This window comes from Electrophorus electricus, chromosome 17 (genome assembly GCF_041902795.1).
Source record: "Electrophorus electricus isolate QZ-2024a chromosome 17, ASM4190279v1, whole genome shotgun sequence".
In the NCBI taxonomy this organism is placed as follows: Eukaryota; Metazoa; Chordata; class Actinopteri; order Gymnotiformes; family Gymnotidae; genus Electrophorus; species Electrophorus electricus.
This window is the reverse complement of record NC_137513.1, coordinates 16059201-16072899: the sequence shown is the minus strand read 5'-3', so window position 1 is coordinate 16072899 and position 13699 is coordinate 16059201. Positions and strand designations below refer to the sequence as shown.

Genomic DNA, 13699 nt, shown 5'->3' with positions numbered 1-13699 from the left:
AGTAAAATAAGAAAAATAACATTTTCCAATAAAGCAATAATCTTATTAAGTATTTTGTATCACTAAAAAGTATTCCATGGTTAAATGGTGAAGAGAAATTAAGAACCGCTGGGTTCCATAAGATAAGGAAAGGGTTTCCTTTCTTGCAGTGGCTGGATATGCAGGTTGTTTCCTGTTCGGTTGTAAAAGCCAGAGGGCAGCCATGTGACCAGAAATGAGCTAATAATGCGCAGATAATCATCCAAGCCAGCCAGTCTCAATTCAGCATAATTATTTTTGATACTTTGTCATACTGTTGCATTCCACCATCTTTTTAGTAATGCTGATCAGTTGTAAAATAAATCAATTATAAAACAAGCATCACATGATAATTTTATTCCAAAAAATGAATTGGTACTGAACCCAAATACTTTTGTACATATTTAATCATTCATTTTTGTTATGTATATAAATACACCCAGTGGTCCTGGCAGAATTCAAAAGAGGCATTTCAAATATTAATTTGTCACTCAGCAAAGACAACCGTTTTATCACACACACACACACACACACTGGGTAACAGAGTACTATTTGAAAACAAACCATCATTCAATGCAATTCACTATATAATTCTATTAATATTTTTTGTTTATAATTTATTATCAATATGCATTATGGACTCACCACCCCCACCCCCCTCTGGGGGATTACTTTATATTTCAACTGTTATGAATTCATTATTTGTGCAGATATACAACCTTGAGATCTGCTGTTCAATTAATAATTCTAATATGTATAATTCTACACTATCCTACACTTTTGTTTTCAAACCTGGTATAACAACTTTAAGACATTAAAATATGTTACAATTTAAAAATACATATTTCACAATACAGTACTTAGATATACATATATATTTCCATTTTGCCACTGGGTAATCAGGGAAGCATTCGCATTTAAAAATCACATTTGGCAAAAATGTATAAAATGAATTCACTTTGTATCTTGGAGAATACATTCATCTGTTGACCACAATCCCTTCTAGTCTTGCCGAACTCCTGAACTCCTTTAGCGTCTTACTCTTTCTACAAGAGGTTAACTGTAGCAAAACAAGTTACAATACATACAAAAGTGATTTCATTTATCTTGGACATTACCATCTTTACTTGGTTATATCATTCATAAGAATGTCCTCTGTGGCTAAAGGATTAAGTATAGGTGATAAAAGCACTTTAAATTGTGTTCAAATTATATACATCTTTGTTACACAATATCTCTACTCATGTTCTCCTTTACCTCTAGGGGGAGAGTGTCAAAAAGATGATCCTCCACAATGAAGAAGTTCTTTTTAAGATGACGACATTGGCTAAGTTGGCATGGAAGGTAGTCTAAACAGTTTCCTTTTAACTCTAGCTGAGAGAGCTGTAGCAACTCTCCAATAGAGTCTGGGAGGATTGCAATGCTGTTGTGCCCCACACAGAGGACTTTTAGTTTGGTGCATTCAAACAGCTGTTCAGGAAGAGACCTAAGCTTATTTCCAGTGATAGCAAAGTGTTGCAGGTTTTGGAGAAGTCCTACCTCATCTGGAATCAAAGATATGGAATTGTGACTGAGATCCAGGTACCTCAGCTTTGGAAGATGAAACAAAGATACACAAAGGCTGTCCAGTTTGTTGTAGGAAAGGTACACTGACTCAAGATTCTTCACATAACTTATAGTTGGTGAAATAGCAGTGATTTTGTTATGCCACAGTTTGAGGGATGTCAGTCTCTTCAGGTACTGAAAGCTGATGACCTCTTCGATGGTACAAATGCTGTTGGACTTCAAATCCAGCTCTTGTAGGTTAGTCAAGCTGAAAACAGCATGGGGAATTCTCTCTAGCTCACAATTATGGAGCTCCAGTTCAGTTAAACTTGTCATCTTCTTAAGTGTGTTCAGTACCAACAGTTTAGTTCCATCATTGTGTACCACTAATTTGACAAGATGTGGTGAGAGGTCTGTGAGATTTGTGGGCATCTTGTTCAGATTGCTCTTGAGATATAATTTCTTCAGGTGTCTTAAGTCCTTTAGGGATTCTAAACCAATCATTTTGTTGTGTTCTGAGTTTAGGTTACCAACCAGATACAATTCCCTAAGGTTCCTCAACAGATAAACCCATGCAGGAATTTCTGCAACATCTGTAAACTTCACATGAAGGCAGTGCAAATGGTCTCTAAAGAAAGTAAAAGCTGTTTGTTCAACTTTTGCGGGACAGTGATACAGGTGTAGTTCCTTTAAATTCATCATTTGTGAGACCTTGGCTGAAATTCTGACTTCGGGAATAAGTTCCAATTTAAGAACTTCAAGCTCTGTGAGGTCAAACACAGAATTAGGTAGTCCTGAGAGCATAAACAGGTGTAGCTCCTGCTTTTCTTGGGCATTGCAGCTTACGTGTTGCCTAAGTTTCTCAAACGTCCATTCATGATTAAGGCTAATTTCTCGCAGTTTGTTCTCGCTGACCTCAGACAGAAAAACAGCAAAACGCTTTGAATGCAACTGATCATACTGATCTACCATATGCAGAAGAAAAGCGAAGTCATTTTTGACATCAGGGATGTCACTGAAGCTGCTCTCTTCTCTGACTTTTTCAAAAGAATACTCCTTCAGTGGGCGACGGAAGAGCCAGAAGAGAGCATAAAGGCACACAAGGCCATAAAGGCCAATTATGGCCATGAATGTGAAAAGGAGTTTCCTCAACATGAAAGCCATGTTGTGAGTGCAGAAGAACCTACCATAACCAGTTAGGTGCTCAATTTTAGGTTCACATATATGGGAGAATTTGATGGCTGCTGCAAAAGTAGACGTGTAGCTCAGGATTAAAATTAACTTTAGTGCTTTGATGAATGTTTGTGCCACATAGAGGTTGTAAATAAAGTCACTGTCTTCCACATGAGCTCGAAATGTCCGCACCTTTTCAAAAAGAGCCTTGGCCTGCTCTCCATCTTTTTTGTCCAAAATGGTCATGCTTGGACCTTCAGGAACAGCAGAGAACCTCTCAGCAGAAAAGTTTACCTTATTGCTCTCTAATATAGGTGTGGATGAACCAGCACTGTCTTCTCGACTGTCTGTGGATATTTGTTTAGAAGCCATCTGGCCAGCCATGATTCTTTGCTTGCTTTCTTCAGAGTCTTCACATGCTGTTTCAGACAGTGCTTTTGTGGTCCAGGGTGACTCAAAACATCTGCCCAGGATTGACACAAAGTGTTCAATCTTTGAGCTTGTTTTGGGGTATTTGAACCAAAAATTGCTGCTGACCATCAACAATATAGTGTGTATCAGAACAAGATAAGGAAAATACTTGGAGTACCATGGCAAGGCAACATGGTAACACATTTGGTTGACAAAAATGTACTGCTGATAGTCTAGGTTTGTTGGGCGTCCTCTGGGTTGAGGTATGGAACTGACCATTTTGCTCCTAATGGGAATATGTTGACTGAGATACATGTCATGCATAATGTTGTCGGAAAGATCATGAGTGGATGAAGTTTCAGAACCCAGTGAAGATGTGGAAGTCTCCTGTGGGTTCTCTGTTGTATAGTGGCTTGCTCTCAGGATCTCTTGCTTTTCCTCTAGAATGGGAAGGCATGCCACTTGGTCTTTGGTTAATTGCATTGTCCCAGCAAAGATGGCTAACATCAACATGACTATCCCAAGATAGTCCATAAAGACATCCCACCATGGCTTCAGGATTCGATATGTTGGCAGGACATCATTAAGTGAGGCAACTTCAGAAAGACTAAACATATCTGCAAAAAAACAACCATACCAGTTATTATAATGTTGTTAGTATTTGATCAAATTAAAGTTAAATAAGTAAATCTAGGACAGTGCTTTTATAAAAGCATGTCTTACTATGTTTTGCTATGTAGCATCAATAAATTCAGTACTTCAAAATAAAAACTTTTGAAGTGGTCTTTAATCGTAACAAGACATTCAAAAGAAAAGTTGTAAAATCAACACATAAATCTGTATAATTTATCCAAGTGATCAGTATGTTGACAATGCCTTCCCTTATTGACTGAGTGCTTTGTTGATTTTATGTGGCTCTTACCAAGTGACACGATGTAATGTATAGCTATAAAGGACAACAGTAAATAAAAATACTAACAGATATACTGTGAACCTTTTTGAATATAGTTATTAGGTCACTGATGTGTAAAAACTCCTAACACAGGTGTCAATGTTGAATGGTTTGCTGCACTGCAGCAGTGTCAGAAAAACTTTTGTTTTGGTTTACTTAGGCTCCCCCCATAAATGGCAGAATGTACAATCTGCTTCAGTAAATATCTCACAGAAAAGCCAGGTTTACACCAAAGAGCTCTCCCTTTACAATGACAGCACATGCCAACCTTGTATCTCGTTCATAAATGTAGCCCAGACACAAGCTTCAAATGGAACTGGGTGTTCTAATTTAAGTGTTTAGTAATTGTATATGTGTGGCAGATGCATACATAATGTTGGCATAATCCTTGTCTAAATGTGTAGACTATAAATTGTTAGAATGAGGAGAATAGACCTGGAATATGACCAATTCCAAAAATGTAGCATATGTATGTAGTCAATATGTACTCTGAATGCCCATCATAACTACAAATAGTTTAGGCATTTAACCTCTATGTACTGTATTTTGAACATTTGGATCCTAAATTATTGTAGCCTATTCAGGTTTCACAGACCTTCAGAATCCTGATCACAAAAACAAAGTTAAGTGGCAGTCTCATGAGAGGTTTAACATATTCTTGTGACATTTGAGAAAGTAATGATAATGTGTCCATCTCTGAGGAGGCTGTGTAAATTTCAAGATGTACATTTACCGAAGTTTAGGCGTGTTCAGGCAACCTACATTGGAAAAGCGCGTGAGGCACACTGACAAGTCAGCACACGTTGATTAAGGGACCTTAACAGTGTTCAGTCTGATCACATTCAGACTACACGAGCTTATGCGAAGGAATGACCTATGTAATACCGGAAGGAACACACGAGAAACGTGTTTACCCAAGTTCTCAGTTTAGACCAAAGTTACTACATTTCAGTAGGATTACTATGTGCATGAGCGTTATATAAGTGTTCAGTCAATGCACGACTGAACAAAATGGCAATAAACAATATACAGAGATTGTTTTACTGTTTTAAACATTGTTAAAAGCACTATTGTTGAAAATCTGTAATTCACTTCAGATTGTGGTTTTCTTTTAGATCCAATTAACAACTCTGTGAGTTCTGTTCATTTAGTTTTAAAAGAACCCACCGAAGTACAAGTACACTCCACAAAAGCGCGTAAATTCACTTTTGTAACGCATCGAAAGATTAGTCGCAGAGCTGAATAAAGAGCATGATATCTATGGTGGGAGGATGCGTTAATAATGTCAGAGAAACGGGTAACTTACTAGATTTGGATGTTATTACTTGGCTGACAAATTACAAGCTGTATTCCATGGAGCTGTTTCCCGCATAATTATGTGTTCAACTCTCAAGAAACGACAGACGGCGAATTCAGGAATAGAGAAGCGATTTGTTACGGAAAGAGTCACAAGCCTCGAATGCACTAAAACGCGTACTTTCCGCGCAGCGCAACTCTACAGCCAAATCATCGCGCAATGAAGTCAAAGTTTTCCTTTAGGATAGTATTTAAATGTCAGTCCGTTTGCCTTAACAAACCGTTCTCCGGTCTGTGACGTTGCTACGAGTGAATAACGTTTTTTCATTGGACGATAACATCGTTCAACGTCCGACGCTGTTGCGCTTATGTACTTTGCCTCCATCATTCGGTGGTTATAGATGCACTCACTCACTCCCTGAACCGATCTCATGTGTTTAATTTGCAAATTTAGAATGATCTATCACATTTCAGAAAATTCCTGTTGATATCAAATATCAAATCTGAATAATTGTGTCCATTTCGTTTTATACATTAAATGTGCCTTCCTGAGACTGCTTCACAAAGCTGTGTGAAAACAGGGACAACAGTGGAACTGAATCAGCGATAAACTCCTGTGTTACTATACAATGTATTATACAGCACTGTACATTCTGTTATTCTGTCTGAATATAGCCATTATGCTCTCTCTCTCTCTCTCTCTCTCTCTCTCTCTCTCTCTCTCTCTATCTATCTATCTTTGAAGAAACTAGTTTCCAGTTATGCGCAGCTCAAACAAATTTTCTTACAAGACTGTATTGTTGAGCTGGCACTGTAGGTGGTGTAGGAAGTGTCTAAGGCAACTGAAACCTTCTCTGGGTGGTTTCTTCAGGTTTCAGCCAGTTTGCCTGAGAAACATATGGCCATTGCCACTGCATATCTTTTAGGCATTAGAAAAATTTGTTCAGTCAGAATTTAACTCAGTTCTGTCTCAAGACATTTTGATGGTGGTTGGTGAAATGTAGTTAACTGCTGCTCAAACATGATGTAAGCAAGCAATGATGCAATAAATTAATTGTCTTCTCTCTCTCCCAACAGAGGAACCTCTGTAAAGTTTTGCCATTCCTCTTTTCCCATAAATATTGAAAATATACTGTTATATCAGAATACATTACTGATGGAATGGGACTTCTATGTTACAAGATCTCTGCGGTTTTAAATAAATATACAGATTCAAATATATATGGTACAAATAACGTGTACTAGACTGCACACGACATGGCAATTAGGCTCTGCTACTGATGCTGCATGCAGTATAAACGTATATAACGTATATGTATATAAACCTTATCTCAACCAACACAGTCATTCATGTAATCTAGATTTCAGGCAATATAAGTTTTTCATATGTCTTAAGGTATACGCCCCCATTTTAGAAGGACAATGTGGTGATCTGTTTTGCAGTGAATTTAAAGGTTGGGAACAAAGTCCTTTTGTTCCATCTATACTGGTAAGTCAAATTTACGGTTTGTAAGATTGTAATTCACTTAATGGATACATTTCAACTAGGAGAAGTATGAAAATATAGCCTTTACAATTTGTCAGAAGCAATTTTCAAGTAGAATTAAATTTTGATGTTCATATATCAGTTGTAACCAATCCTACTCCAGCATACCTCACTCTTCTGTCTTCAGAGGTCATTTATTAGCTAGACCAGGCATAATAAATGAAACCTTCAGGAAAGCATACCTTCTGTAGAATGGTTGTCCAATAACAGAGAAAGTAATCATTTTGACCAGAATATATTGAACAGACAATATGGTCGTCTCCAGTGAGAATAGCAAATCTGGCTTTTTATACTTTGTTGGCATCTAGTTGTGCAAAAAAAGCCAGAATTTGTTCCGAAACTCGCAGTACAGTTTAATAATATGACCACATATATATGGAATAAACGTCTGTTAAGAAAATAAATGCAATAAAATGAAAACACGGACGAAATGTTGTATTGTATTTTGGCCCTTCCGGCGTTCCCGAAATGAGACACGTGATCTGAAAAAGCTATAAATAAGGGTAGAGAACGCCATTGTTTCAAGTAGGGAGTCGAGGCCAGAGCACAGACAGGGTGATAGTATGGCGTCAACGAGCCGGTCAGTACATTTCGTGCTTTTTAATGTTGCACTTCTCAGAAATTGTTTCATATACTCATATTTTAAACCACAACAGTTTAATAATACGTTTTCGGGGTGATCAAAAACAAATCGCCGTGTATCTGAAACAATATATGTGGTGAACAAGAACGCATTGTTTCAGTTAGCTAGCTGGCAGATAGCATAGCTATCTAAGATAACCAGCGGATGGCATAGCTACCTGTCTATCGGGCTAGCAGCCCTGAGCTACCGCGCTGGCAAATTGTGGAGACACGTGGATTAGCTAAGTTATCGACACATTTTGTGACAATTGCGCTAAGGTAAATGGCTATCGTTGTGTCACGCAGCCATGCAATTCTGTCACTTTTATTTTCCGATTAAGCCCCGAGACTGGTCGCGTACCTATAATGCAATGAGTAAATGCGATAGACCACATTGCTGGCTAGCATGTTGCTAGCTAGCTAAAAATAGTAGTCAGCTAGCTAGGGTTAGCTGGCTAGTTTACTATACGGCTAGTAGTAGCAAGTCGGCGAAATTCAAAGTACACGTCACACAACAGCCAACTGCCTTCACAATTCACTTGCTGCAGACATTGCTGTTGCACAAAATGATGCAAATAAGGTAGCTATCAATTTTTAGCGTTAGCAAGCGACGTTATTCATGCGCACTCACTGTAACTGTTGTTTAACCGGGGACTTTTTGGTGGAGCAGTGACGACCTTTTACGACTAACGTTGCTAGCTAGCTAGCTAGCTAGCTAGTAATTAGGCTTACCACAGCCACATCAGCACAATTCCTTTTGGGAATTGGTTGCATAACACAGCACATGATGTTTTACTCTAACATTTTAGTCGGGTTACATAACCGGTGAGTTCATGGCTCGGATATGGACGCTGAAAATCACCTGCTATACCGCAGATAGACGAGCGCTTATCTTTTTGTCTTATTCGAGTAGTGTGTGCCTTGTAGGTTAATGTGATCGGTGTCTTGGATGCAAGACATCTCGATTTGATAAATCTGTGTTTCTCTCGTAGCACTAAAGGTATTATGTTTTGGCGTAATGTATAACGCTTTTAAAATGGTTCTTGGACACGGGAAAAGTTAAAAGTAAGATGTAAGCTGGAAATTGAGATGTCTGGACTATGTTTAGTAGTGTTACAAGAAAAACGTCAAATGTTGCAATGTAAGCGGTTGATTGACTTCCTCCAAATTTAAAAGTGGTTGAACTTTTAAAAACTATATAAATAGCAATCTGAAATTACTCTTTGATGACTCCTACTCCGACACGTTTCTCTTTCGACCTAACCCCTTAGTGCCTGTAACCGACTTGATAAGCAAGTCTGCCCTGTGCTGTGATTTTAGCAGCTACATTTTAGCAGGTATCGGTTAAAGCAGTTTTGTTTGCTAAGATGTCACGAGTACATTAAGGTAATCTGGTTTGCCTGTGTGTTTGCTGGGGAGTTGGTGTTTATGTGGAATAGCTGTGTGATTAGGAGGCTCGTCATGCGTGGCCAAGTAAAAGCAGACTGAAGTAAGGTTGTTGAAGATTGTGCAACATCATGGGGAAGTGTGCTTTGCATGATAACATACCAAATTGGTAGTTTACATGATCTGGAATGCATTCCCCAGTCCTGTAGCTGTTTATTCTCGGCTTGCAGTTTGTCAGAAATTCATCTGATAGAGGTGAGGGATAAATGTGTGCTCTAAATTGGCATGACCCCTTTCTGAGCACATTTGAAGCATCATTTGTATTACTTCTAGGACACTGTACATCTGCATGTTTCATAGACACAATTGGACCAATTAGAGAAAGCCTGTAAAGACCTGCTGTTGTCAAATTCAAGCCACATAGGAACAAATAGCTGATTGGGTCTTGGCTCTTTTAGCTTTTTTTACTTAGTAGTTTATTTTCCTCATTGTTTCATGAAAATGTATCATGTTGTGATACTCTTTCTGCATCACACTCCCTTCAGCTATACCCTTTGTCTTTTGTAAGTGCTATATAAATAAATCTAACCTCTGGGTTTTTTTTGTTTTTTTTTGTCATAGTGGAGATGCTCTTCCTAAGGTGCAATGTCCCAACCACCCTGATGCCATTCTGGTGGAGGACTACAGGGCAGGCGATATGATCTGTCCAGAATGTGGCCTGGTAGTAGGTATGTGCTCAAGGTGTACTGTGGGTCAGCTGCTAACTGCATGCTTACTTGGTTGAATGTTGTCTGTGTTACGGTCAGGGACTAATGAGAGCCAATATTACTGTATGATAATGTATAACTAAACGTAAAAACTAAAAATTTCTTTGCTTTGTTCTCCACATACACACAGATAGTAATGCATTTTGCATTTAACTTGGCATGCTAATTTTGCAGGCAGTTTTAGAACACTCTCCAGACTTTGTTCCTTTGATTAATTAGTTCTTTATAATGAGCACACATTTTAATATCTACCTTTATACACTTGCAGCAAGCAAATAATCAGTCCTCAGGTATTCTGCCTCACACTCAGACTATCGGGCTATTTGATTAATGCATTTTTTTCAAATAAACGTATAAACTCTCCATTTCAGAGGACGCAGTCTCTGAGGTGCTGCTAAGCACACATCACTTGACTGTTATGAATGTGTAAACTGCTCTCTTCTGTCTGTGAAATGCAGTCTGTCTCCCATCACCAAACTATCCCTTCTCTATACCAGGTGATCGTGTTATTGACGTCGGCTCAGAGTGGAGGACATTCACAAACGAAAAAGCTACCAAAGACCCATCGCGTGTTGGTGATGCACAGAACCCTCTTTTGAATGGAGGAGATCTAACCACAATGATCAGCAAGGTAATAAAACTACCTCTGCCACAACTTATCCAGACGTGTAAGGCGAGGTAAATCCGAAGACCTGTTTAACTTGTCAGGATTTTTCTTCTCTTGTTTACAAGATGCATTAAGATGTCGGGTTAACCTAGGTTGTTTAAACTGAGAATGCCTGTGGTCTAATCGGTGTTAATGCTGTGTTGAGAATGCTCTGCCTCTCAAATAATACCTGGTCAGCAGTGGTCCTGTGGTTAAAAACTGATCTCTGGGTTCTAAACTGGCTGAAATTGTGTATGTGACAGTTGGGCTGCAAGCCTTCTGTGCACTTACAATTAACCTATGAGAGCTGTGCCTTTTCAAGTGGCCTTGTAGGGCACAAGGTTTCTGTGTGCGGGAATAGAATGCCTCCAGACACTGCTTTAGATGATGGAGATACATTTACAGCAAACCAAGTTAGTCCATGTTTGCTGACATGGCGCACATAGTAATTAAAACTAGAGCCTTCTCACCATCACCTATTTTGTACTGTGCTGTTAAAGGCTCCCAGATCCAGTTGATTGAGTTGTCGAGCTTTCCTGACCTTGGGCATTTCTTACTTTGTGATTATTCCTTGGATTGTCTCATGATTTGTCTTTCTATGTGAATGTAAATAGGGCACAGGTGCAGCAAGCTTTGATGAGTTTGGCAACTCTAAGTATCAAAACCGTAGAACCATGAGTAGCTCCGACAGAGCCATGCTGAATGCCTTCAAAGAGATCAGCACCATGGCGGACAGGATCAACCTGCCCAGGAACATCATAGTAAGTTGTTTTTTGGTTTTGTGTTGTTTTATTTGTACATAAGTCATTATATTTCAGATACCCTAGATATGAAAATGGTAAAGGACCAAAGACCACTTGAGCCTAATTCTGTAGTGTAGAGGACCATAGCACTTTGGAAACAATGTATAGAGTTACATTTGTTTGGAGTTAGTCTACTTCAGGTAGACTTTTTCAATTAGAATTTTAAGGTATAAACAATGACCAGAATAAATAATAAAATGCACTAGTACAAAAAGACGCCATTTATTTAAAATTGCTTTTGTTTTATTTTTTAGTCTTAGTGAATTTAATCCAAGGTTGTTGTTTTTTTAATGGAACATGAAAAATTTTCTGGAAAAGGTTCAAGGAACAGAGGTGGACTTCACAGGCCTTTACAGAGCATGGGCAGGCCAGCCAGTTTGTATCTAAATAAACTAGTTCAACCCCATTTATTTACTTTAATTGTTAACACAACAGGTCCATACAAATGTTTCACACCCAAACTGAAACTGTACATAGGAAACTGGCACATGCTGCTGCATCTGTGAAATGAGTGTAATGACACAGCTCACTCTATCGGCACGCCTGGATGGTGGGGTTGTGTGTAATTGAAATGTTAATTTTTTATTTTGTTTTTGGTATGGCCACCAGGATCGTACAAATAACTTGTTTAAACAAGTTTATGAGCAGAAGAGCCTTAAAGGCAGGAGTAATGATGCCATAGCCTCTGCCTGCCTATACATTGCATGCAGACAGGAGGGAGTCCCCAGAACATTTAAAGGTATGTAGATTTCCTGTGGTGGTCACAAGGTGAAGGTGGTGAACTACATTTTGATCTCTTACACCAGGTTTACACCTTCCATATGTGGATTGGAGAAAATGCATGAAAATTGCAAGGGGTAAAAACGCACACAGCATGTCATGAGTTAAATGTGACCAGATCAACATCGCATCTGCATGTGCTAAACTTCTCACATCGGCATCAGATTTCAGGCAGGCATAAACAAAGTCTGTCCAGTGGTTTCGCATTAGGGCATAAGTACTTGCCCACAGGATAACATGATTAGATTATTTTAAACAAGTATCATCCACAATGACTTGTTCATAGGAATGGAATTTGAAGCAGCTGCCACCACAGCTGAAGCAAACACTGAAGTTATTACTGTTGAAAATGACCCTTTCCACCACTAAGTATAGGGAGTACAGCGAAATTCTCTGCTGGCCCTATACCTGCCATATTTTTAGTTTAATTCATCAAGCAACTTTGACTGACTTCATTTGTCTCTGCATATTAGAAAATTGCCCTGTGGAAAACAAGATCTAACAAGTTCATGCCTTTGTCTCCCCTGTACTTAAAACTCAGAAACTGTAAAATGGTTGTACACTGATGCTTAATGATTCATATAAAACCACATGGGATGTGGTTTGTATCGTCATCATTTGATTTACCTTCAGAAATCTGCGCCGTGTCCCGGATCTCAAAAAAGGAGATTGGCCGATGCTTCAAGCTCATCCTGAAGGCGCTAGAGACGAGCGTGGACCTCATAACTACAGGAGACTTCATGTCGCGCTTCTGTTCCAACCTGGGCTTACCCAAGCATGTCCAGATGGCTGCCACCTTCATTGCCAGGAAGGCAGTGGAGCTGGACCTGGTGCCTGGCCGCAGCCCTATCTCAGTGGCTGCTGCAGCTATTTACATGGCCTCCCAGGCCTCGGCTGAAAAGAAGACGCAAAAAGGTAAGGTCTTTGTCTGGTGCCACAAAGACAGGAGCCAGTGTGGCTGTGGTTGTGGGCTGGAAAGTGCTGGAATAGGCTTTGTGGGTTCTGTGTTAAATTAATATTGATACAAAGCTGGAGGAGGCCAAACAGCAACTTATGATGACTTGTTCAACTTAAACATTTGTTACTGTGTCACATTGAGGATGGCACTGGATGTTGGGACTCATTTTCAAACCGTTGGTCTTTGCACAGAAATTGGTGATATAGCAGGGGTAGCTGATGTGACCATTCGCCAGTCATACAGGCTCATCTACCCACGTGCTGCAGATCTCTTCCCCACAGACTTCAAATTTGACACACCGGTTGACAAGCTCCCTCAACTGTGAATCACCCCTGCAGTCTATGCATCTACTTCTCTTTATAGTGGGTTTTGTATGGTGTTGAAAAGTTTTGCTCTTCTGAGACATTAAGCCTTCTTGAAAGGCTATGGGCAGGGATTTAACAAAACTACAGGAGACACATTCCAAGGTTTAACACAGCTTGCAATCTATACTTGACTGAATTTGATTTGTGTAAATATTGTATATATGTCTAAGTGAGGGCTTAATTAGTCAGAAGTAAGCAATTTCATACTGTAAACATTTTCTTTTGTAGGAAATGATTGAGTTTTGGTAGTGTGCATTATATTTAGTAATTTAAACAATAAATGCTTTTCAGAAAAGCATGTTGGAGATCTTGTGAATTTCAGTAACATGGAAGGTTGTTTACAAATGTGGCAAAACATTTAAGTTGGTTATGTATCTGTACCACATGCATGGCACTTAAAACACATCTTTATTAACCCTTGGAACAGGAGTT

At 39.1% G+C, this 13699-nt stretch overlaps 2 protein-coding genes across 2 annotated transcripts; one reads left to right on the top strand and one right to left on the bottom strand.

Annotated features, from left to right (window-relative positions):
- Positions 1 to 407: 407 nt before the first annotated feature.
- lrrc8da (leucine rich repeat containing 8 VRAC subunit Da) lies at positions 408 to 5695 on the bottom strand. Its single transcript, XM_081700259.1, has 3 exons — positions 5406 to 5695; positions 1276 to 3764; positions 408 to 1078 (listed from the first exon to the last, which is right to left on the bottom strand). Exons 2-3 carry the CDS (start codon positions 3760 to 3762, stop codon positions 998 to 1000), a joined length of 2568 nt encoding a protein of 855 aa, XP_081556385.1. The 5' UTR covers positions 3763 to 3764; positions 5406 to 5695; the 3' UTR covers positions 408 to 997.
- Positions 5696 to 7427: 1732 nt separating this feature from the next.
- gtf2b (general transcription factor IIB) lies at positions 7428 to 13691 on the top strand. Its single transcript, XM_027027349.3, has 7 exons — positions 7428 to 7521; positions 9570 to 9676; positions 10213 to 10346; positions 10976 to 11122; positions 11774 to 11903; positions 12578 to 12859; positions 13094 to 13691. Exons 1-7 carry the CDS (start codon positions 7505 to 7507, stop codon positions 13225 to 13227), a joined length of 951 nt encoding a protein of 316 aa, XP_026883150.1. The 5' UTR covers positions 7428 to 7504; the 3' UTR covers positions 13228 to 13691.
- Positions 13692 to 13699: the final 8 nt, after the last annotated feature.

Coding starts and splice junctions, on each gene's coding strand:
- lrrc8da (XM_081700259.1), bottom strand. CDS start 3,762: ATGTTTAGTCTTTCTGAAGTTGCCTCACTTAATGATGTCCTGCCAACA. Junction 1,079..1,275: donor TTGACACTCTCCCCCTAGAG/GTAAAGGAGAAC, acceptor GTTTTGCTACAG/TTAACCTCTTGTAGAAAGAG.
- gtf2b (XM_027027349.3), top strand. Junction 11,123..11,773: donor ACCTGCCCAGGAACATCATA/GTAAGTTGTTTT, acceptor TATGGCCACCAG/GATCGTACAAATAACTTGTT. Junction 11,904..12,577: donor AGTCCCCAGAACATTTAAAG/GTATGTAGATTT, acceptor ATTTACCTTCAG/AAATCTGCGCCGTGTCCCGG.